This window comes from Lissotriton helveticus, chromosome 6 (assembly GCF_964261635.1).
Source record: "Lissotriton helveticus chromosome 6, aLisHel1.1, whole genome shotgun sequence".
Lineage (NCBI taxonomy): Eukaryota > Metazoa > Chordata > Amphibia > Caudata > Salamandridae > Lissotriton > Lissotriton helveticus.
Window position 1 is genome coordinate 848,424,891 of NC_136067.1, and position 24,896 is coordinate 848,449,786.

At 43.7% G+C, this 24,896-nt stretch overlaps 1 protein-coding gene across 1 annotated transcript in view; it reads right to left on the bottom strand.

Annotated features, from left to right (window-relative positions):
- LOC144763136 (fatty acid-binding protein, brain-like) overlaps positions 1-16,197 on the bottom strand; it is a 248,113-nt gene extending 231,916 nt beyond the window's left edge. The window contains exon 1 of the mRNA XM_078648457.1: positions 16,072-16,197. Coding sequence (XP_078504583.1) covers positions 16,072-16,144 — 73 coding nt within the window. The 5' untranslated portion in view covers positions 16,145-16,197. The remainder of the gene's footprint in view (positions 1-16,071) is intronic.
- Positions 16,198-24,896: the final 8,699 nt, after the last annotated feature.

The window sequence follows — 24,896 nt, forward strand, 5'->3', positions numbered from 1 at the left end:
TGAACCCTAAAAATACCCCTTTACCCAAAAACTGAAAACTGACCCTGAACCCTAAAAATACCCCTTTACCCAAAAACTGAAAACTGACCTTGAACCCTAAAAATACCCCTTTACCCAAAAACTGAAAACTGACCCTGAACACTAAAAATACCCCTTTACCCAAAAACTGAAAACTGACCCTGAACACTAAAAATACCCCTTTACCCAAAAACAAAAAACTGACCCTGAACCCTAAAAATACCCCTTTACCCAAAAACTGAAAACTGACCCTGAACCCTAAAAATGCCCCTTTACCCAAAAACTGAAAACTGACCCTGAACACTAAAAATACCCCTTTACCCAAAAACTAAAAACTGACCCTGAACCCTAAAAATAGCCCTTTACCCAAAAACTGAAAACTGACCCTGAACCCTAAAAATACCCCTTTACCCAAAAACTGAAAACTGACCCTGAACACTAAAAATACCCCTTTACCCAAAAACATAAAACTGACCCTGAAGCCTAAAAATAGCCCTTTACCCAAAAACTGACAACTGACCCTGAACCCTAAAAATACCCCTTTACCCAAAAACTGAAAACTGACCCTGAAGCCTAAAAATACCCCTTTACCCAAAAACTGAAAACTGACCCTGAACCCTAAAAATACCCCTTTACCTGAAAACTGACCCTGAACCCTAAAAATACCCCTTTACCCAAAAACTGAAAACTGACCCTGAACACTAAAAATACCCCTTTACCCAAAAACTAAAAACTGACCCTGAACACCAAAAATACCCCTTTACCCAAAAAATAAAAACTAACCCTGAACCCTAAAAATACCCCTTCACCCAAAAACGCTAAACTGACCCTGAACCCTAAATATACCCCTTAAAAAAAACCAAACATTTTACATTTTAAATATAATTATATACTTACAAATACTTACGTTGTAATGGTATGCGTTGTAAAGGTACCTACGTTGTAAAAACATGCGTTGTAAATACATACGTTGTAATGGTTTTAGCGTTGTAAAAGTTAAGTTGTAAAGGTGGTAAACCAATATAAACATTACCAAACACTATCATACACTCTTATCGGATTACTTTAAATAACATTTCACTAATTTTAACATTGTAATAAATATTTACCATTAAAATAAAACACATATAATACATTTTGTAATTAAAATCGAAAACAATTATTGATGCTACAAACTCTTTACAAATTAACGGCTTTCAAATTCAAACTAATGTTCTCAGCCAATGAATTTAAAATATATGTAATTGAAACCAATCAAATATAACAATTAATTAACTCACTACTATAAAGACAATTACAGACTTAACGTAATTTACCATTTTTTGGCCAAACTTGGATGAAAACGGTTACTTTGCTGAAAACAAGAGAATACACACCTACTACAACGACTACAACACAGCATACTAAAAATCAAGTAAGTGAAGTCCCATTTCATTTATCATACAAACCTGTCGATAACTAGCTAAACTCCCTAAACTAAAAAGAGGGTCTTTTTATTTGTTTAAATATAACTACAACATCCTATCAACAACTACCACAAGATAATAATTAAATGAAATTATGAACTGCCTTATCCATGTGTACTTAGAAAGCTTTTAAATAAATTTAAAAAGTCACAAAATAAACTTGCTAAAGACTTGATATGTTATTACCTACTAATAGATCCTAATACAATAAATAACACAATTTAACTTTCTTTTACAGATTATAGAAAATTCATCTACCAATCTACAACTAAACTAACAACATCTTCTACTACATTAAGTAAGTATACCCACTGTGTCTATTAATAATCAGAAAGTAAAAACAAACAACTATAAAACTAAATCATTTTTTTGTATTATTCTTTACCACAACTACAGAACATTAAAGAGTGAAAATCTACATATAAGAACAGAAAACATATAATTAGCAGGAAAACAACATTGGAAGTAAGTTTTTGCAGTTTTTCCTTTTAACGTACACATGTCAAGAAATGTTTATCACTTTTACTAAAAAAAATATATATGTCTTCACAGATCTACCTTAGACATGGCAACAGGAGCTACTTTTATTACTTCTCAAAAAGGGAAAATTATGCTGAGCTACATGGGTTACACCTACACCCAAGAAAGAATCAAAGGGAATAAAACTTATTGGAAATGTAGTAAATATTACTCAACTGCATGCTATGGTAGAGCACAGACTGTTGATAACAATGTTGTAAATGTACATGAGCATAACCACCCACCCAATGTAACAGAAGTCGAAGTAAGAGAAGCACTAGAGACATTGAGAGAAGCTAGTACAGGCTCACAAGAAACAAGCACCACTATTTTGAAAAATGTTTTAAGCAAGGTGCCAGAACATGTCACAGGACAGTTACCTTCAATACCCAACTTGAAAAGATTAATTGCAAAAACAAAACGAGCTTCTGATCCAACTCCACCAGCACCTAAAACTTTTCAAGACATTATAATTTATCCTGAATATACTATTACACACAATGAAGATAAATTCTTAATGTATGATAACCACAGTCATGATAAAAGAATTTTACTTTTTGCAACAAATAGCAATTTGCAAAAACTAAAATCGTGTGAAACCTGGATGATGGACGGAACTTTTAAAGTATGTCCCAAACCTTTCTATCAACTTTACACCATCCATGGTGAGTACCAAGAAACAAATATCCCTTTAATTTATACACTGCTCCCAAATAAAACAAATGCTACCTACGTAGAAATTTTAACAACTATCAAAGAATTTACTGATAATTACTATCCACAAAGAATAATAATAGACTTTGAAATAGCCATGATTCAAGCTATACTTAAAATATATCCTCACACATCAATACAAGGGTGTTATTATCACTACAACCAAAGTATATGGAGGCACTTACAAAAATCTACTTTAAGCATTGAATATTCAACACACAGTAACTTTGCTTATCAGATTAAAAAGTTAATAGCATTGGCATTTGTACCAACAACAGAAGTTGCTAACTATTACAATTTACTACTTGACAGCCCTTTCTACCGCACCAATGAGACAAAATTAACTCCCTTCTTAGACTATTTTGAAGATACCTGGGTGGGAAGATTACATCGTTCGGGCCACCGCAGACAACCTAAATTCCAAATTCCATGGTGGAATGTGTATGCTAGTGCTATGGCACAGAAAGCCAAAACCAACAACGCGGTCGAAGGATGGCATAATGCCTTCCAAGCCACAATAGGAAGAACACAACCCACACTTCATAAACTAATCCAAAGCATCAAAAAAGAGCAAAGCTACCAAGAACTAAGAATAGAGCAATCTCTATCTAAAATCGGCCCTAAACTAAGTAAACAAACATTAAATATGTACGAATACCTACAGCAAAAAGTCAGAATGTACCCAAGTATTGAAGGTATTGAATACTTAGAACTAATAGCAAAATCTATCCTTTAACAAGCAACACATAAAAACATTTCAAACAATAAATAAAACAAACCTTTTTATTTAATGTAGTTACATTATGTCATGTAAAAATAAATGTAATCTATTATTACAAGACATAATAAAACGACATTAAACAAAATTGCACAATATAGCTCAATCCACCCCAATCTAAAATATAATAATAACTTAAGTGTTGTGCAGCTGTAGAATGTGTTCCAAAAAGATGGTTTCAAGACGAATAGAACATAAATAAATCCACATGGTTTAAAAAAATCCCCACAAAATGGAAAAAAACAACTGTTTTATAAGGGTCCCACGTAGCAATCCTCTCGAGAACGGAACCATAAAAAACGAGAAAAATAATGACGATAAAAACGCTCCAAAACCCCGAAAAATCAAGAAATGTAGTTAAACATTTAGCTGTATTTAACCAAAATTACGCGATAAAATCCCTCAGCTCACCAAAACGAACACCTGTAAATAAATACAAACAAAACTCACCCACAATAAATACGAAAGCCACTAAGCCTAAACATAACATATAAAACATAGGAAAACACCTAAATTAATTCATTTACACAATACATAAACCTTAATTTCATAATAAATATCTTACAAAGTACGTTATCAATAAAAACCTTAAATAACACGTATTTTTCACATAAACTGTAAAGTATAACACATACCAACACTTACACAATACAACTAGCTCTATAATGTCTTAAAATGTAGTTAAAAATAATGTAAAATAAACTTACATTCACCAACACGAAGCAGCTCCCAACCGCGAGGTTCCGTTTTCTGAATTGACCCAAACAACGATGTAGATAGACAAAAAAGTGAAGTTCAAAAATTAAAATGGCAGCACAATAAAAACTAAAATAGGACTAAATCCCCATAATTTAAACAAAAATAGAGATGAATAGCATTATTTTTTCCATGTATTGTAATAAATGTATTATTGTTTGTAAAGAACCTTTTGATTAATGTAAAATATACAATAATATTTTTAATATAATTATATATTAAATAATTATAGTATATTAAAAATATGTTTTTGATTGTTAATTTTTTTTATATGTATAACACTGAACACAATTTTATGTACATACTGTAGAAAAATACAATTACATGTAAATTAATTAACATATTAAATTTTAATTTAAAATTTTAAAATTTAATGTACTAATTAATGTAATATAACAATGTATATATGATAAAAATTGCAATGTAGAATGTAAACAAATATTTGAAAAAAGTGTATTTAAAAATATGAAAATGTTTGCATCAACAACTGAAAAGTATGAATAAAAAAAGTGTCCAAAACTATATTACCATTGTACTTAATAAATGTTGACACTTGTGATATATATGTAAAAATGTACAAAAGAATCATATTTGTTTATTATTTAAAAAAATATAGCAAAAATATATATCATAATAATTGTAAAATATAAAAAAAAATGTTTTAATTTATTTTTTTATAAAATATAAAACATAACACATAGAAAATACTTAACAGTAAGCAAAAATAAATCACAATTTTAACTCCAATCCTACATAAGTCAGGTAAAGTGCTGGACAAGAAACCATAATAAAGAATTATTCTAACTCCAATCCTACATAAGTCAGGTAAAGTGCTGGACAGGAAACAATAATATTTGTGATATTATAACACATAAACATCACTATATATATTAATAACCACTCTTATCTATTATAGTACAAAATAGACTATTAAATGACAATCACACAATATTTTATTTTGAACATAACAATACCAAATTTTTTTAACCAAAATTTAAAATGTCAAAAATATAAATTTTTTAACAATTTTAAAAAAGTTTTAACATTTTTAAAAATGTAACCCAAACTTTGTATATTTGTATTTTGACTCATTCTTACCATATATTATAACAAATACACAACCATAAAATATTACACACTTGACTTATAATAATATAATTTAAAAAATAAATGTAAAATTTCAAATTTCAAATTTGAAATTAAAAATTAAAAATTTCAAATTTCAATTTAGAAATTTAAATATTGAAATTTCTAATTTCGTATTATTTATAGAATTTTTTTTATTAAACACTATATAAAAAAAATAACACTTAATTACCAAATTATTATATAATACATTCAATTTCAAATAAATTAAATACATTTTCGTATTTCAATTTATAATTTATTTTAATTTAGTTTAAATTTTATTAAACATATTTTAATATACTACCCACCCTTATCCCCTATATCACCAACAACCCGCTACTAAATCTTTAAAAAAAACAATTCAATCAATAATTCAGTAATTTAAATTAAATGTAAAATTTCGCCATTGAAAAAAAATTTATTTTAAATTTTTCTAATTTTTTACCATTATATACATATTATTTACACTACTTTTTTAAATTACTACCCACCCTTATCCCCTATAATACCAATAACCCGCTCCTAAAATATTTACTAATATTTAAAAAAAATTACATTTTTATCCCTATAATAATAAAAATAAACATTTAATTAATAATATTTAAACATAAAACAAATTTTTCTACACTTATATTACACATTCAATTATTTTGTCGATATTATATTCAACGATATTTCTCTAAACGATATTCTATTCAACGATATTTTATTTTGACGATATTTTTGTCATTCTACAAAAACGATATTTACAACAACGATATTTACTACAACGATATTTTTTACAGTCGATATTCTTACCTCGATATTTATGCTAGTCGATATTATCCCGTCGATATTCCTGCTTTATACCGTAGGATGGGCCGGTTTTGTGGAGTGCATTGTGTGTGTGGATGAGGAGCTTGAAGGATATCCTCTTGTTGACGGGGAGCCAGTGCAGGTTTCTCAAGTGGGGGGTGATGTGGCCGTGTCGTGGTACGTCGAGGATCAGTCGTGCTAAGGCGTTTTGGATGTGTTGTAGTCGTGTGATGAGCTTGGTCGGGGCTCCCGCGTAGATGGCGTTTCCGTAATCGAATCTGCTGCTGACGAGGGCCTGAGTGACTGTCTTTCTTGTATCTGTTGGGATCCATCTGTAGATCTTGCGGAGCATGCGGAGGGTGTTGAAGCAGGAGGAGGAGACGGCGTTGACTAGCTTGGTCATTGAGAGCGTTGAATCGAGGATGATTCCCAGGTTGCATGCGTGGTGGGTGGGTGTCGGGGCTGCCCCCAGTGCCGTCTGCCACCAGGAGTCGTCCCAGACTGAAGGGTTGGAGCCGAGGATGAGGACCTCCGTCTTGTCCGAGTTCAGTTTCAGACGGCTGATCTTCATCCAGTCGGCGACGGCCTTCATTCCTTCGTGGAGGTTGGCTTTGGTGGTAATGGGGTCCTTGGTGAGACAGAGGATCCGTTGAGGGTTGTCGGCATAGGAAATTATGTTGAGGTCTTGCTGTCAGGCGACATGTGCGAGCGGGCCATGTAAATGTTGCACAGTGTCAGGCTGAGGGAAGTTCCCTGGGGTACGCCGCAGATGATCTCTGAGGCTTTGGAATGGAATGGGGGAGGCGGACTCTTTGGGTTCTGCCGGAGAGGAAGGCGATGGTCCATTCCAGAGCCTTGTCTCGGATCCCTGCGGCGTGGAGGCGTGTGCGTAGAGTCCGGTAGCAGACGGTGTCGAAGGCGGCGGAGAGGTCTAGGAGGATGAGTGCTGCAGTTTCACCTTTGTCCAGCACAGTCAGGATGTTGTCGGTGGCGGTGATGAGTGCAGTGTCGGTGCTGTTGTTGCTGCGGAACCCTGACTGGGAGGGGCCAAGATTCTGTTTTCTTCGAGGTATCGGGTTAGCTGTCTGTTGACGATTTTCTCAATGACCTTGGCTGGGAAGGGGAGCAGAGAGATATGCCGGAAGTTCTTGAGGTCTCTTTGGTCTGCCTTAGGTTTTTAGAGTAGGGCGTTGATCTCAGCGTGTTTCCAGCTCTCTGGGAAGGTCGCTGTCTAGAGGGAGAGATTGATGACATTGTGCAGGTAGGTGCGATGGAGCTGCTTGCTTTGTTGAAGACGTGGTGCGGGAATGGGTCTGACTGAGAGCCAGAGTGTATTGTGCTCATGGTCTTGATGGTGTCTGTTAGACCTGGCATCATTGGCGTGAGTCTCCCTTCCATTTTTACGGATTGCCTCCTCTGTTTTGATATGTTTTTGCTGGATTTATGCTTTGGGCACTCTGCCACTGCTAATCAGTGCCACAGTGCAAGTGCTCCCTACATTAAATTAATGTACTAATTGGGTATTCCATGATTGGGTTATTTGATTTATCTGTCAGCCCCTAGTACAGTGCACCAGGTGTGCCCAAGGCTTGTAAATCAAATGCTGCTGGTGGGCTTGCAGTACTGGTTGTGCCACCCACAGAAGCAGCTTGTAAAGTGTGTCTCGGGCCTGCCATTGCAAGGCCTGTGTACAGTCTACCACTGCCATGTCGACTTGACCAAATGCACCCACTTGCCAGTCTCTAAACCTTGCCTTTGCTTCATATTAGACACCCCTATGGTAGGCCCAAGGGCATGGTGCATTGTAAGTACAAGGTAGGACATGCTCTGATGTGTGTAGCATGTTCTAATAGCGAATTACAGCCATTTTCGTTTTTCACTATTAAAGGCTACCTGTTCTCATAGTCCAGAATAAGCAGCTAGATTATTTCATGCCTATAATCCTAACTGACTCAGAGAACATGGTAGAAATTCGAATTTAGTATGCCTGAACTCAGAATAATAAAATACATCTTTTAGTAAAGTTTATTTTTATATTCTGTATTTGCAAATACCACTTTTAGAAAGCAGGTATTTGCTTGCCTAACCATTTGAATCTGCCTCTGCTGGGTTGTGTATTCCTTGTCTGGGTTTGTGAGTGACAGGGCTGGGGGATTCCTGGAGACAGGCTGGGGCAGCCCAGTGGTGAATAGAGAGATCTGCATCTAGATGGGAGGGAGGAGTTGCACCTGGGACCTGAATAGGGCTGGGGCCTTCCTCTACAATGCTGGCTCCACCCCCTGTGGCTTGTCTGATGTCTCTGCCCTGCACAATGAAATGAAGAAGAGAGTCATATAAACAAAGTGCTCAGGAACTGGTTTGGACTAGGCAGAGGCCTCTCTGCCTTCAGAGACCAAAGGATTTCGGGGTATGAATATTGGGACCCTAATCCCAAGAAATTAGATCACTTCTGGACAAGAAACCTTTCTGCCAAGGAGAAGAACCAAGGAAGCTGCAGGAGTTGTACAGCCCCTCTGCCAGTGTGCTGTTTGCTGGGTTAGCCTGCAGTTGTTGCTTCATTGGCAAGGGAAAGCAGAAGGAACTTTGTAAAGACTTTCATCTATAGAATATTCTCCAAGGGCTCGAACTGTGCTTGCCTCCTGCTGAAGTCTCAGGGACAAAAGATTTCACCTCCAGCTCCCTCCTGAATTTCCTTGCTGGGAATTCTGACTCCAGTCACTTTCGTGCCGCTGGGAGCTGGAAGCGCGACGCATCGAGAAGAAGCATGTCGCCGCCGCAACTGAAATCATCGCAACGTCGGAGAAGCGTGCCTTTGTCACATCTCCCTGGAAGCATGTGTTCATCGACGCTGCCTCCTGTCGCATCACCGGAGAAGCGTGACGCCATCGAGAGAGTTGCCATCACATCACCGGAGAAGCGGGTTGCAGGGCCTGTCGCGGCTCCAAAGTACAGAGTCGTCGCAAGGCTGCCAGGGCGTCGTCGCATCGCCGCATCAAGGGTGCCATCCTCTTGCATCGCAACCGGATCATCGCATCAAGGCGCCATCTTGCGCACCACAACGGGCATGCAGGCCGAGAATCTACGCATCACCTCGGCACTGGTAAGGCTCATGACGAGTCCCCTACTCTGAGCCAGCATTGAGGAAGGACGCAACCATTCCCCCGGGTCACGGAACCGACGCATCTCCCCTTTTGCAAACCTTTTGTTCACTTTGCGTTACGCATCCAGGTACTTTGTTGAGAACTTTGTTGCATTTACCAACATCTTGAACTAAGAGACTTTTATCATCTTTTAAGTAATCTTAAGTGTAGTATTGTGGATTTTTGTCGTTTGTGGTCTTGTGTTTAAGTCCATATAAAGAATACTTATTTTTATAAAACCTGTGTTGTGTCCATCTGTAGTGTTTTCACTGTATTACTGTGTATATTGACAAATGCTTAACACACTGCCTCTGAGTTAAGCCTGTCTGCTCGTGCCAAGCTACCAAGTGGGTGAGCAGGGGTTATTAAAGAGTGTAATCCCCTTATCCTGACTTGGAAGTAAGGGTCCCTATTTGGACAAAGGTGAATACCATTGCCAACTAGAGACCCCTAGATCTAACAGTGTCATTGATGCTCTCACTGGCCCAGGCTAGCAGGGGGTCATGGATGTCTACTATCGTGCGGTGGAAGAAGGTGGCGAGGGAGTCGCACAGGGCTTGTGACGGCGGGATGTCATTGGTGTTGGAGAGTTCCTTCACGATGTTGAAGAGCTCCTTGCTATTGTGTGCGTTGTTGTCGAGGCGGTCTGTGAAGGAGGTCCTCTTGGCCACCCTGATGCGGTGATGGTGGTTGCGGATGGCGTCCTTGTGTGCTGCGTGGCCGTTCAAAGTTTGTTCACTGTGCCATTCCTTCTCTAGTTTCCAGCAGGCTTGCTTGGAGTCAAGGAGCTCTGGGGTGAACCAGCTGGCCCTCTTGCTGGTGTCTCAGTGGGGGGGTTTCTTCAGCGGGGCGAGGGTGTTGGCGCAGTCCTCGATTCAGCATCTGAGGCTATGGGCAGCATTGTCAGGGTTGGAGGGTTTGGTGGGTGGGTTAAGAATGAGGTTTGTATGTAGTTGGTCTTCGGTGATTATGCTCCAGTAGCGGCGGGGGATCTGTTGGGTGCGGTGGTGTGTGGTGGGTTTCTGGAAGGCAAAGTGGATGCATCAGTGGTCGATCCAGAGGAGTTCGGTGGTGTGGCTGACGGAGATGTGTGGGCTTGAGAAGACGGGGTCGAGCGTGTGGCTGGCGGAGTGGGTGGGCGTTGTGACGAGTTGCTTCAGTCCGAGGTTGGCGAGGTTATCAATCAGGGTTGTGGAGTTGTTGTTGTTCTCAAGGTGAAAGTTCAGGTCTCCGAGGAGGATGTAGTCGGTGGAGGTCAGGGCGTGCTTGCTGATGAAGTCGGCGATGGCGTTGCTGAACTGGGGACGGGGTCTGGGGGGTCGATAGACGAGGGTGCCTCTGAGGGTGGAGTTAGGGTCTGTGTGGATCTGGAAGTGCATGTGGTCGGCGGTGCTGAGCGTGTCGTCGGTGCTAGTCGAGACCCTGATGCTGTTCTTGTGGACGATGGTGATTCCTCCTCCGACTCTGTTGCTGTGGTCTCTGCGGGTGATCTTGAAGCCGTCTGGGATGGCTATGGCGATGTCAGGTGCGGAGGAATCGTTTAACTATGTCTCTGTCAGAAAGGCGACATCTGGGGATGTTGTGTCGAGCAGGTCCCAGAGCTTGATGGCGTGTTTGCGTGCGGACCGGGTGTTCAGTAGTATGCATCGGAGGTGGATGGGGGTCTTTCTTGGCGGGCGGTTCGTCGGCTCTGAGGCTGGTGTAGCTGCAGTTCCGGTAGATGAAGGGACCGTGTGTGCTTTTCGGGGCAGCCTTGAAGCAGGTGTGGGTCCGTCCGGAGTTGAGAGCGTGCAGAGTGCTGGCGTCGTCGTGGCGGCGGTCATCGTGGCGGGTGCGGGGGCCAGGGGTTCTGGCGCTGGGCACTGTCCAGGCTTGCCTTAGGCGCTCCTTTGGCACGCCAGCAGCGCGGCCGGTATATATGGGGAGGTGGGAAGGAGGAGCAGCTGGGAGGCAGGAGCAGCGAGTGGGCAGTCAGGAAGGTGAGCCGGTGAGGGACAATGAAGGGAACAGAAGGCAAAAGGGCACAAAAAACGAGGGAAAAAGAGTGTCACAGAAGGCAAGCGGGCACAGAAATACAGGAAAAAAATGAATGGCACAGAAGGCAAAAAGGTCACAAGAATACAGAGGCAGCTGAGAAACAGAAGGCAAAAACGGGCAGAGAGGCACGGGGCAGCGAGGGGAACAGAAGGGAAAACTGGGCTGAGAGACACGGGCAGCGAGGGGTACAGAGGGAGGAAAACGGGCACGGACCACGAACAGGCAGCGGGGGAAGACCGAACAACAGCAGTCACAGACACAACAATGAAATACAGGCAATACAATAAAACAATAAAGCGAAAGATGAACAAACCTTCGGCCTACCACTGGCCACCAGGGATGAGGCACAGGTGGTAGCCTCCGGGTGGTGGAGGACCTCAAACTTCCTCAGCAGCGGTCCTTCACCCAGATTTGAACAATTGTGTTCATGAGGTAAAACAGGGTCCTCGTGGATGCATTAGCCCACTGGGCCATCACTCCCGGCATTGCAAAAAGATAGGGAAACGTCTGGGTTATATATTACCAACCTTACGCATGGGTAAGGTATGGCTGCGGTTATTGTAGCTCCAATTGAGAGGTGCGGGAGAAACATGGATGTGCTGAGATAGAGCAAACGAGGCACGGGGAGAGTATGGGTGATGAGTACAGCGCCTTCGGAGAGTATGTGTGATGAGTACAGCGCCTTCGGCAGAACACAGGTGGTGGGGGGGTGGTGCTAATCCATTGCCAGATTTAAGATAGTGCGAACTAAGCATGGGAGCTTCAAAATTCCCTCCGGACTATCCTTTCTACATATAAAGCGGCGGAAAAGCAGTTCAAATTGAATATTATACTCACAACTGATTAATATACAACACGTTAAGCTCTCAGTGTTGTAGTCTGGCAGGTTTGGTAAATAGACAGGGCCACTGGAGTAACCCGGCAGTGGAAGAACAAAATTATGTGGCAACATTATGCAAATAAGGCGGCATATTTGTAGATAATACTACTTCATTCTTTTATCTGCACACATGTTAACACTGTCTGGGCAACGGTTTCAACTAATTAGTTCTAGAATTATACCCAAACACAGCAATGTGCAATGTAAAAGTGACCAGTCAATATTTGGGAAGAGTTTCCTTTTGCACGACAGCACACACTGCAACCTTTTAAAAAAAAAAAACGTTCGAATCAATGTTATCTAGCAACAATTGTTGGTTAACATATGCATAGAATGCAATAGATAATGGATTATGTGACAAATGCCACTAAATCAATGATTTTGAGGAAAACTCCTCGGTCGCAAAGTCGCAAAATTCCAGTGGCCATGTAGAAATGTCTTCTCGTGCATCTTCAGCGATGGTTCAGATCGTGTCTCATCGTGCAGAGCTTCCCGTTGTTCGGAAAGCTGCAAGCCTGCTATGGCCGGCAGATACTGGGTCAATGTATCGACTCCACGCACAGGGGGGAGCGGCTTGAGGATGAGGGCAGCAGCCTGAATACGAAGGAAAAGAGGCGACAGGCCTGTTCCCAGATCATGCGGCCTCACCCCTTCACTACATGGGTAGCCCCTGTCAGTGGCGTCACTAGGGGGGTGCGGAGGGTGCGGCCCACACCGGGTGACACCAACACATGGGGTGACACCAATCTGCACTGCAGCCTCGCCTCTGCTCTCACCTTTACTGTCGCTCCCTGTGCAAGCTTGTTCCTCATGCTGTTCATACTCGCCAGCGTCTCGCAGGAGATCTGCAATGCTTGACTGCAATTTTCTTTGCTCACAAGACAACTCTATAGCAGCCTAGCTCATCTGAGGGTGCATGGTTTCCTATTTTTCAGTATCTTGCAGTCTTCAGTTTTCCAGTGAACCAGTTCCAAATTTCAGCTTGCTCTTTACTACAGTGCCACCGGTTGCTCGAACTCTTGTTTATACAAATCCAGGGAAGACAGATGGAGTAAGAGAGCGAGGGAGACAGAGGGAGCTAGAGGGTGTAATACAGAGAGCAAGGGAGAGAGGGAGCAAGAGGGAGTAACAAAGGGAGAGAGGGAGCTACAGAGAGTACGACAGAGAGAGGGAGATAAAGGGAGTAAGACAGAGAGAGAGGGAGCTAGAGGGAGTAAGACAGACAGAGAGAGAGCTAGAGTGAGAAAGACAGAGAGAGAGGGAGCTACAGTGAGAAAGACAGAGAGAGAGGGAGCTAGAGAGAGTAAGACAGAGAGCGAGAGAGCTAGAGGGAGCTAGAGGGAGTAAGATAGAGAGAGAGGGAGCTAGACGGAGCAAGACAGAGAGAGAGGGAGCTAGACGGAGCAAGACAGAGAGAGAGGGAGCTAGAGGGAGCAAGACAGAGAGAGAGGGAGCTAGAGGGAGCAAGACAGAGAGAGAGGGGGCTAGAGGGAGCAAGACAGAGAGGGAGCTAGACGGAGTAAGAGAGAGGAAGCTAGAGGGAGCTAGAGGGAGTAAGAGAGAGAGGGAGCTAGAGGGAGTAAGACAGAGAGAGAGGGAGCTAGAGGGAGTAAGAGAGAGAGGGAGCTAGAGGGAGTAAGACAGAGGGAGACAGAGGGAGCTAGAGGGAGTAAGACAGGGAGAGAGGGAGCTAGAGCGAGCAAGACAGAGAGAGGGAGCTAGAGGGAGTAAGATAGAGAGAGAGGGAGCTAGAGCGAGCAAGACAGAGAGTGAGGGAGCTAGAGGCAGTAAGAGAGAGAGGGAGCTAGAGGGACTAAGACGGAGAGAGAGGGAGCTAGAGGGAGTAAGACAGAGAGAGGGAGCTAGAGGGAGTAGGACAGAGAGGGAGACAGAGGGAGCTAGAGGGAGTAAGACAGGGAGAGAGGGAGCTAGAGCGAGCAAGACAGAGAGAGAGGGAGCTAGAGGGAGTAAGATAGAGAGAGAGGGAGCTAGAGCGAGCAAGACAGAGAGAGAGGGAGCTAGAGGGAGTAAGAGAGAGAGGGAGCTAGAGGGAGCAAGACAGAGAGGGAGCTAGAGGGACTAAGACGAAGAGAGAGGGAGCTAGAGGGAGTAAGACAGAGAGAGAGGGAGCTAGAGGGAGTAAGAGAGAGAGGGAGCTAGAGGGAGTAAGACAGAGAGGAAGACAGAGGGAGCTAGAGGGAGTAAGACAGGGAGAGAGGGAACTAGAGCATGCAAGACAGAGAGAGAGGGAGCTAGGGAGTAAGATAGAGAGAGAGGGAGCTAGAGCGAGCAAGACAGAGAGAGAGGGAGCTAGGGAGTAAGATAGAGAGAGAGGGAGCTAGAGCGAGCAAGACAGAGAGAGAGGGAGCTAGAGGGAGTAAGAGAGAGAGGGAGCTAGAGGGAGCAAGACAGAGAGGGAGCTAGAGGGACTAAGACGGAGAGAGAGGGAGCTAGAGGGAGTAAGACAGAGAGAGAGGGAGCTAGAGGGAGTAAGACAGAGAGAGAGGGAGCTAGACAGAGAGAGGGAGCCAGAGGGAGTAAGACTGAGAGAGAGGGAGCTAGAGGGAGCTAGACAGAGAGAGGGAGCTAGAGGGAGTAAGACAGAGAGAGAGAGGGAGCTAGAGGGAGTAAGACAGAGAGAGGGAGCTAGAGGGAGCAAGACAGAGAGAGAGAGGGAGCTAGACAGATAGAGTGAGCTAGAGGGAGTAAGACAGAGAGAGAGTGAGCTAGAGGGAGCTAGACAGAGAGAGGGAGCTAGAGGGAGTAAGACAGAGAGAGAGAGCTGGAGGGAGCAACACGGAGAGAGAGGGGGCTAGAGGGAGTAAGAGAGAGAGAGAGAGAGGGAGCTAGAGGGAGTAAGAGAGAGGGCAGGAGCTAGAGGGAGTAAGAGAGAGAGAGCGGGAGCTAGAGGGAGTAAGACAGAGAGAGAGGGAGCTAGAAGGAGTAAGAGAGGGAGCTAGAGGGAGCAAGACAGAGAGAGGGAGCTAGAGGGAGTAAGACAGAGAGAGGGAGCTAGAGGGAGTAAGACAGAGGGAGAGGGAGCTAGAGGGAGTAAGACAGAGACAGAGGGAGCTAGAGAAAGTAAGACAGAGAGAGAGGGAACCAGAGGGAGCTAGAAGGAGTAAGACAGAGAGAGGGAGCTAGAGGGAGCTAGACAGAGAGAGGGAGCTAGAGGGAGTAAGACAGTACCTAGCGACGTACATTTCCCACAGAGGTGGTCCATGCGGTAAGTCGTGAGGGGGTGACACCATGAGTTACCCGCACCGGGTGACACCAACCCCAGTGACGCCACTTGCCCCTGTCACTCGCTGGACAGAATATACACACCCTAAGAGTTTATGACATGATGTGCGGCCAAGAAATGTACATTCCATTGGGTTTGTAAGTTAAGATTTGCAATGGCTGCTGGTGGGCGAGTGTGGAAACTATACCTCATGTCACCATGCCAGGCCGTGAGATATGCGTCCCGAGTCAAAAATATGCACCACACAAGAAATGCGTTTGCATTAAGTTATTCAAATGAGGTGTCTGTGAGGAGCTCACCCCTAAGTATAACATTAGTCAAGGAAATTGGTATGAAATCATCAAGCCTATGCTGCTGAATGATTATGATACATATACATAACTTGTCTATGAGCAGGCCGTGAGATATGCTTCCCAAGTAAAATAACGTTAAATGAATCGTACAACGCAATACGTGCACCGCCTGCGGTACTTGCGCCCCTACAAATGTCCTCCCATGTGATTTATATTTCATAACACGCATGCTACGATATGCGCACTCTAGATATGCGCCGCCCTTCATGAGACGGACGGTTTATCCCCCGAGGCGCTATTTACCAAGAGCCTTCATGTACTCATCGAAGTTCACGGTCTCTACCAGCTTCCAGGTGCCAATAAACGCGTCGACCATGTTGCTGAGGGTGGAGTGTGGCTGAGGCTGCCACCTAGAGAGCACCACCACCGAATCACGACTATTATACCGAGGGGGATCGCCCTTCAAGGGGCGAACTAACAAGCCACGCCTCCCAGCGCTCACTCGCCCAACAAGAAGCAGGTGCGCGTGGAAATATTTGAATACTCCGGCTGATTGGCTCAGGCCACCCAGTCAGGCGAGAGTGGACCGAGAATAAACGGTAAAATCGCCCCACGCAGTAGCTTTTATCAGATCGATAATCCTCTTCCTGGACCAGCGGCTTGAAGGCACACTGAGGACCAACATGTGTGTTGTACATATGTAATCACGTGTTTTACTTTTATTCTTTTGTTCGCTATAGCTTACTTCATTTGCATTTCCTGATCTTTGTCCCTATTAACTTTTGCATCATATGTCATCATATAATCTTACAGAGATGTATATGATGTCAAGGAATGTTGGAGTATTCTTCTGGGTATTTTTTGTCAGGAGTAGTACACCTCTTTACTGCAGCTTGTGGGATTTATGATATTTACTTGCTTTAATAAATATTCTCAGTGCTTTAAATTGGTCGGTACTCACCTGTACGGAGTACCGGCACTTTTATATTTTCGCCCCGAGGGTACCGGTACCTTTCCTTAGAAAAAGAGAGTACCGGTACCATACTCATAACGGCCCGCTTTTGATGTGGTTGGTGCCGCCCTCCAGTCCTGAGCTCCATCCTTGGCAGCTCTTTCTGCACGGCATGCAATGGGTTAAAACGCCTTTCAAACCGAGCTGAAGCCTGGGCTGAGCTGGTTCAAAAGCGCCAGCACAGCAGCTCGTATTCAGTAGAAGACAGAGCTGCGTGTGCCTCTCTGGAGTGAAAGGTCAAGTATCCCTGCAGGGTCCCTTTCAGAGGTAGTCAGGTCAGAATGTTGCAAAGGAAATTTGGTGACCTCCAAGAAAATGAAAGGCAGGATCCGTTTCAGTAAAGTAAGAGGAGCTTTATTGAAAAGTGTCTCCAGCAGCGTACACGTTAGGATGATCTGTAACTGTCCTGTCTTCACATTCATACCATGCCGCTCTCATTCAAAGCACAACACGCACACGAGACATCAGATCAACATCCACACAGCACGCGAGCACACACGCGACATACACACATTCAAACCACAACAACGTATCCCATCCTCGTCGCCAGTGTTGCAAAGGAAATTTGGTGACCTCCAAAAAAATGAAAGGCAGGATCCGTTTCAGTAAAGTAAGAGGAGCTTTATTGAAAAGTGTCTCCAGCAGCGTACACGTTAGGATGATCTGTAACTGTCCTGTCTTCACATTCATACCATGCCGCTCTCATTCAAAGCACAACACGCACACGAGACATCAGATCAACATCCACACAGCACGCGAGCACACACGCGACATACACACATTCAAACCACAACAACGCTTACATTGTTTGTGGATGACACGCGTGCATACACGTGCGTCATTCCAAACAATAACATATACCACACAGAAGGTGACAAAAAACCTGATGGGCGCGAGCATGGGCCACATTGTTCAGGGCACACAGCTTGTTAGTATGACCTTCGTCCATCAACAATATAAATGAAAGGGATTTGCATGACACAAAATCCCGGCCCTCTAGATTACATAAATGTATTCATGTTAAAAAAAAAAAAAACTGCAGCACTAGTACTGATTCATTAGTGTGCCATTTATTGACAAACATAGCCCCGCCCTTTGCCCGCCCCAATCCACTGCCTATTTTTGGTGAGTACCTGCACTTATTTGTTTCCATTTAAAGCACTGAATATCCTTCTTCCACCACTTCGGCTTTGTGTCATAACGTGTCAAGAAAATGTGTCCTCATATGCATTCCAGAATGTAATTTGTAAACTGCATTTCGTACACTTGAAGTCTTTGAAGCAAATCGTGGTTTCCTTTCCTGGAAATAAATCTCTTCATTCTACACATCTTGTTCCTGTTTCCATTTGTGGATTCAACTTATTAATTGAAGAGCTTACTACAGTCCAGCCTTCTGCAGTTGAAGAAACTTATTTATTTAGCGTCTAAGTATATGGTGGTGTGTAGATTAACTCACTCACTGATGTTCAGCGTACATTTTACACTGTGGCTATGTATCTCATTACGTCGAGCCTGACTCAGTCTGTAGTACAGTACGGAAGAGAAGTCCTACCCATATTTTTCATTGGTTTGTGTCTTTGTCCTTCCTAAATGCGGTCTTCTGAATCCTAAATAGGCTTGTGAGTCCCTCCTTAGTACGGCCTTCATTTGTAACCTCCCATGGCTACTGGTCCCTTCACTTGGTAGTTATATGGTAGGTGTAATATTTTTTTTATTGAGTTTCTCCTACTGTGGAAAAGTAAATTTTGCCATGTTCTGTGTCCCTACGCCTCATCCATCATATGTTATGTGTGCATGACCAATATGCATATGTTATTCCCCATGTCTGATCAATGACGCAATTCCAGTTGTGTCCACCTCTAGTATGCTAGTTTCCAGTCCTCGTGAATGAAACGAATATCAGGCCTATGTAAAGCTACGTTGCCACGTTTTCCAGTGTGCACGTTATTCCATTATAAAGTCCCCGTTTCCAGGCCTCAAAAGGGCCCGGACATCAGATTCAGCTCCTGTCTCCTGAAAGCCTCGCTGAGGAGCGATACAGCCCCCACCTGTATCCTCGACCCTTCACTTACTTCCTGCCTCGCAGTGCCCGGTGCAGCCCGGCTCTGCCTCTGAGTCTGCCAAAAGTATGTTATAGTTCCAGTTATCAGTTCAGTCCTCCTTCCCTGCATTCCTAAGCTACTGAACTGCATCAATAGTTTCCGTCATTGTCTAGCCTTCTCGTCTCCATGTTAGAGAAATACTGTATTTAATGGTCATTTAGTATTCTTCATCACGCACTACATGTAGAATAATGCATGGTCCAGTCTTAGAGTCAAGTTAGCTTTTCCCCTCATGACTTCTAGTTTATATCAACATGTTCCCTAAACATCAGATACCAGATAGGGTTTAGGTACATGTCGCTCCGACCCTCCAGACTCTAGTCTCTGCTCCTAGCACAGAGTTCGTAGCCCCCAGCTTCTCCTAGTAACACGTCATTGTCAGTTTACGCGCACCACCAGGTTAGAGGTCCCGGCTCCTTAGGTAGCCCCCTCCAATGATTCCGCCCATTCATGACATATTCTGTTACGTTTGCATCACATGTCTATGTATACTCCCAGTTACACCTCTTTTTACTGTTATCTTTCGCGACTGCTACGCGTCACGCCTTCTGCTCCACCCACTGTTACGCCTACTGCAATGTAATGCTATGTGTTCGCGCTATGTATATAAGTTGATGTATTGTTATTAAAAGTTAGCGCGCTCATTCCAGATCAAGCCCCGGCAGCTGCTGGGCCCCGGTTGTCCTGCCGGGCCCTGTTACCCCCGTTCTATGCAGGTTGTCCCGATCCTGTCCTTATGCTGTAATAAACCTGCAGAAACTCCTACTACCTCGAATCTTGACTCTTATTTTATTGAGCTATCTGTTATTCATTCATACATTCAAAAATAGATCCGGTATTATTTATTTATATACCACATAATGGCGACCGAATAGGGACTTGCCCTTTCCCCACGCGTCGGTGAAGCCACGCCGACCCCCTGACCCTCTGCAGCCGTGACGGAACCATACCGGCCACATGCAGATATTTCTGCCTCAAGTATCCCTCAGGCCCACGGAGGAGACGGAGGAGGCGGTCCAGCATCCGAACGAGACGGTGGAGGAACGCGGCGAGTCCCGACCAGAGCCCAAGCCAAGAGTCCAAGGTCCGAGGTATCCGGAGGCCCACCCGTAACTGAAGTCCGAAGTTCGTCGTCCGTCGTCCAGTCCAGTCCGAGGCCTTTCCGTTCTTGCTGCCCGGTGAGTACCATTGCTGGGGTAGTATCTAGACAGGACCAATCTAAATTGACTCCTGGTCCGTGGGTTGGTGGTGCCCAGACTCACAAACGAAGTGTTCACCTAGGTGGATACGGGTCTTGATGCGTCCCTTTATGGGACCGGTATGTTCCATACTGTTATAGCAGTGCATCCAGTAACTCTAGTCTGTTCCGTTCTCGAGAAATTCTGTTCTGTTTCTGTTCTCAGTATTCCAGGTAATATTCTGTTCGACCTGTCATTTATAATGTTGTTCAATGTATTTCCAATGTCGTGGTATGCCTGAATTGTTTTCCCAATTGTTATTGTTTTTCGTGTATTGTATTGTGTTCCGATTCAAGTTTACAATGCCGCTCTTTTCCAAGTTACGTCAGTTAAAAACTAGAAAGGGTTTATTAGAGGAAGCAGTTCCTGTCCCGCCCAGGGACAGTCCAGGTCATTATATGTATCAGAAACATGGCATAAGCGCCATATTGTATCTAGATTTATGGGTAGAGTATACCAAACAGTTAGACGAAAAGTATAGATGGCCCGTATCGGGTACATGGGATGCCGAATGTATCATGCGAGTAGAAGAAGCATTATGGAAAAAGAAAGCCAGACAGTCACAGAAAGATGCCATCGAGTTATGGCGTAAGGAAGCCCATAGAAGGACCGAGAAAGAAGTCAGAAAGTCAGAGTTAAGTAGAGAATCCCAGGAACGAGCCCAAGAAAGAGAATTAATCGAGATAGGTGAACAAGTCAAAGCCGAACAGTCAGACAGACAGAGGCATGCCCTCATTAAGGGTATGTATCCTCTTCTTGCCGAAGGTTTGCCAAAAGCGACCCCAGAGGCATCTAGTAATTTCCCGCCACCATTAGTTCCGACCAAGCTACGTCACAAACCGACCGCAGCTGATATTTTTATTTCGTCCTATCTGGACGACACAGTCCCCGAATATGCAAATCCTGTTCGCGCTCCGCCAGTCCCTGTAAACCAGGTAGTTCATGCTCCTCCAGACACCGGGGTGCCCTTAACAGCTTCCCCGGTCCAGCCCGCCATACAAGTCCAGCCCACGTTACAATTACCGACCCTGCCAGGACGAAGAATGTCAGTCGACGATTCTAGTCTAGGGGCCGCAGGAGGAGGTCTTCCTCAAACCCCGCCGCCACACAAGCGTTTAACATTACTCGAATTACATGCTCAAGCGTTACAGCGCACGCCTAAACATCAGTCTGTTACAGAAATCAGGCAAACCCTTAACGAATGTGTCTATGATCCAGTTCCAGGCGAATATAATATGGTTTTATATTCCTTACGTGTAAGGAGAGTGACCGAGTATCTAGTCACCTTACCGAATATGAAAGAAGATCTAGACAGAATATATCGTTTCATCCGTACAGGGGATGATCCAGAAAGTATTGGCGAGATTATGTCTCAAAGGAAAGCCGAGATCCAGCTCATGATATTAAAGTTCCTGATCAATTGTCTAATAAGAGAACAAGATTACCCGTCTAAAGATTCTGCCGAAATGAGAATTCTGACAAGGTGGAGTGATAATATAGCCGAGGGTAAGCACAAGACCGTCAGTGCTATGGAAAGTATGTACAAGAAAATCCGTAAAGAAATAATAAGGATACACGAACAGCGTAAAGCAGCACTAGTAAGCGAGAAAGAAAGTATCTCTGACCCTGAAGAGGAAGAGAACGAGAATCCCGCCAGAATAGCGTATGTAGGAAAATCTAGATTTCCAGATCGCCATTTACGTCTAGAACACAAGTCTATTGTTCATCATCCAGCACCAGAACAAGGTTCTCTAGAACAAGTATTCCAAGCTACCGATCACATTCTGAAATCACGAGTCGGTTACAGTGAATTAAGTACTATGCACGAACAAGAACTAGCCCGATCAGCAGTCCGATGGATTACTGATTCTACCACTTTTCCAGACGAAATAGTGGCACAAATGTTTCTGAAACTGCCCCCAGCCGAGCAACGACTGGTGGGTATGTATATGATCCAGTACCTCATTACTCTGTATGAGGGTCAACACTCTGATCCAGGTCCGTTACACGATATCCTGAACGAGTTACTCCAGTATAGATGGAGAGGTCTAGGTACCGATTTAGTTAGTGTCATTCTAGAACAGCGTCACAAGTATAGAACGTTTCTGAATCCGCATTTTGTTCATGTTTCACCCCCAGAAAGCAAATCATTCTACATAGACAGACAGAATCCGTTACGAGAAGTCCACCCAGTCCAAGGGGCGGGTGGCGAAATGCAACGAGTGTTTGTATACACTCCGATTTCAAAGATGGAACTTCTTGAAATGAAGAAATTAATTCCCTGTCATGACAAAGATCCAGCAGGGTTCCATAGAGAATTAAAAGACATGCTCCGTATGGGAGAATACACTTACCCAGATATCATTAAAATGTTAAAGGTCCTGCTACCCGCAGGGGTGTATGAAAAGCTAAAGGAAAAGGAATGGGAGGTGGGAGAGAAAAAGATCGATTGGGCAGTCCTAGAAGCAGAAGACAAGGCACGGGTACCAGGTACCGGTCTTGGAGATAAATGTAAAGAATTACCAGAAGTATTGATTCAAGTTTTACCCAGATTATTGACAACTAGGAAGGAAGACTGGGATGCAATCTCAGCGTGTAAACAGAAGGAAGATGAAGATATTAGTGATTTCTATTCTAGATTTGAGAAATGTTTCAGTATTAACAGTGGTCTCAAGACAAGTAGTGAGTCATACCCTCACCTTTTCGTTACTAAATTAGTCGAGAATTCAAGTCCACAAATTAAAAACCGAGTTCTGAAAGTCGAAAGCACCTGGCAAGCAAACACCCCGTCCCAGATGCTCCAGATGCTCCAGTATCACCAGAATAGAATCAGGGAAGAGCAAGAACACGAAAGAAAACGTATGAAAGACACGAAAATGAAAGTGCTAGTTGCACAATCTATTCCTCAAGACAGTCAGAAGAGGGGTCCGAATCAAGCCAGTCATCCTGCAGCTCCCGTTAAAGGGAACTGCAATTATTGTAAACAGCCAGGTCATTTTATAAACGAGTGTGCAGTTCTGAAACATAACATAGCTACTGGTAAGACTAAAGAAAGACCACGTCCGCCTAGACAAGAACAAGTTTCACAGACTCCTCAGCCACAGAATGCACAACAGACAGTTACCGCACCGCAGCCTATTGCTGCAACACAGCACATTACATCGCAGATGTACCAGTATGCTCAGACAGAGTATCCAGAGTACCAGCCATATTCATGAAACAGCCTAGAGAGGGAGGTAGGCTTGCCTCTCATCGAGATACCTGTAGATCAAGAAGGTCCCTATGTTCACAGTCAAGTATTAGGGAAAGACAGAAAGTTTTTGATCGATACAGGGGCAAGTAGGACCACAATCAGTCACGCCGAAGTTCCAGGGGCTCCGCTCTCAGGCTCAAGAAATGTTTCCCTTGGATTTTCGGGAAAGCCAATAGTTAACGAGATTTCAAAGCCAGTCACTCTAGAAGTAGGCCCATTGTCCCGTACTACTGATCTGTTACTTACTAAATCATGTCCAGAAAACCTATTAGGCATTAAGACACTGAAAGAATTAGGTGCAGTTATTTGCTGTTCCCCAGAGGGAATACGTCTGTTCCTACGTGACTTCAAGGGTCACTATGTATTACGAGATTTTGATTCAAGATTGTCTAAAGTTCCGCAGCATTTATGGGCACAAGGTCCAACTGATGTAGGTTACATGCAAATCACACCCCATCGTGTGACTCTCAAACCAGGTGTAGTGTTACCCCGAATCAGACAGTACAGATTGCCACCTGAGGCTGTAGCAGCCTTATCCAAAATTATTGACGAGCTCATGGCTCAAGGAGTAGTTGTAGAAACTGACTCCAATGTATGCAATTCTCCGATCATTCCAGTCATGAAACGTACTGATCCAAATGCACCTCCAGTATATCGATTAGTGATTGATTTACGAGAGCTTAACAAATGTATTATTCCTCAGTACCCAGTTGTCCCAGACATTTCTTCTCTGTTAACAGCTATTGATTCCGAAGCCACGTTTTTCACTGTCATAGACCTCAAGAATGCATTTTTCAGTGTTCCAATTCATCCAGACAGCCAGTTTCTTTTCGGATTTTGTTTAAATGGAAGGAGCTATATGTTCACACGCGCTCCTCAAGGTTTCACAGAAAGCCCTAGTATTTACAGTCAAGCACTCAAGAGACAACTAGACAATATTCACATGCCAACTGACACTGCCCTACTCCAGTATGTCGATGATCTACTGATCACAGCCCGTTCTGAACGTGACTGCGAGCGAGCATCACTTACAGTTTTGTATTTTCTAGCCGAGATGGGGCACAAGGTGTCACCTTCGAAGCTTCAATTCTGTGTCCAGCAAGTGGTATACTTAGGACACTTGCTGTCCAAGAGGGGTAGGCAGTTGACACCCGACCGTATCCAGTTAATAGCGAGTCTTCCCCAGCCCAGAACCCAGAAGGAGGTACGTGCCTTTATCGGCCTTACTTCTTATTGTAGACAATGGATTCCCCAGTATGCATTTCTAGCCAAGCCACTGATACAGTTAACGACACAGGAGGCAGCCGTATCGACTGTCCTCCCTTGGACATCTGAACATACACTGAGTTTCAACGAGTTAAAGAAAGCTTTATGCCAAGCTCCAGTTCTAGCTACACCGAACTACAGTAAGCCTTTTACACTTTTTGTTACTGAACGCGAAGGTACAGCATTATCTGTTCTCACACAAGATCAAGCAGGACAATACAAGCCCTGTGCTTATTTTTCGAGCACATTAGATCCAG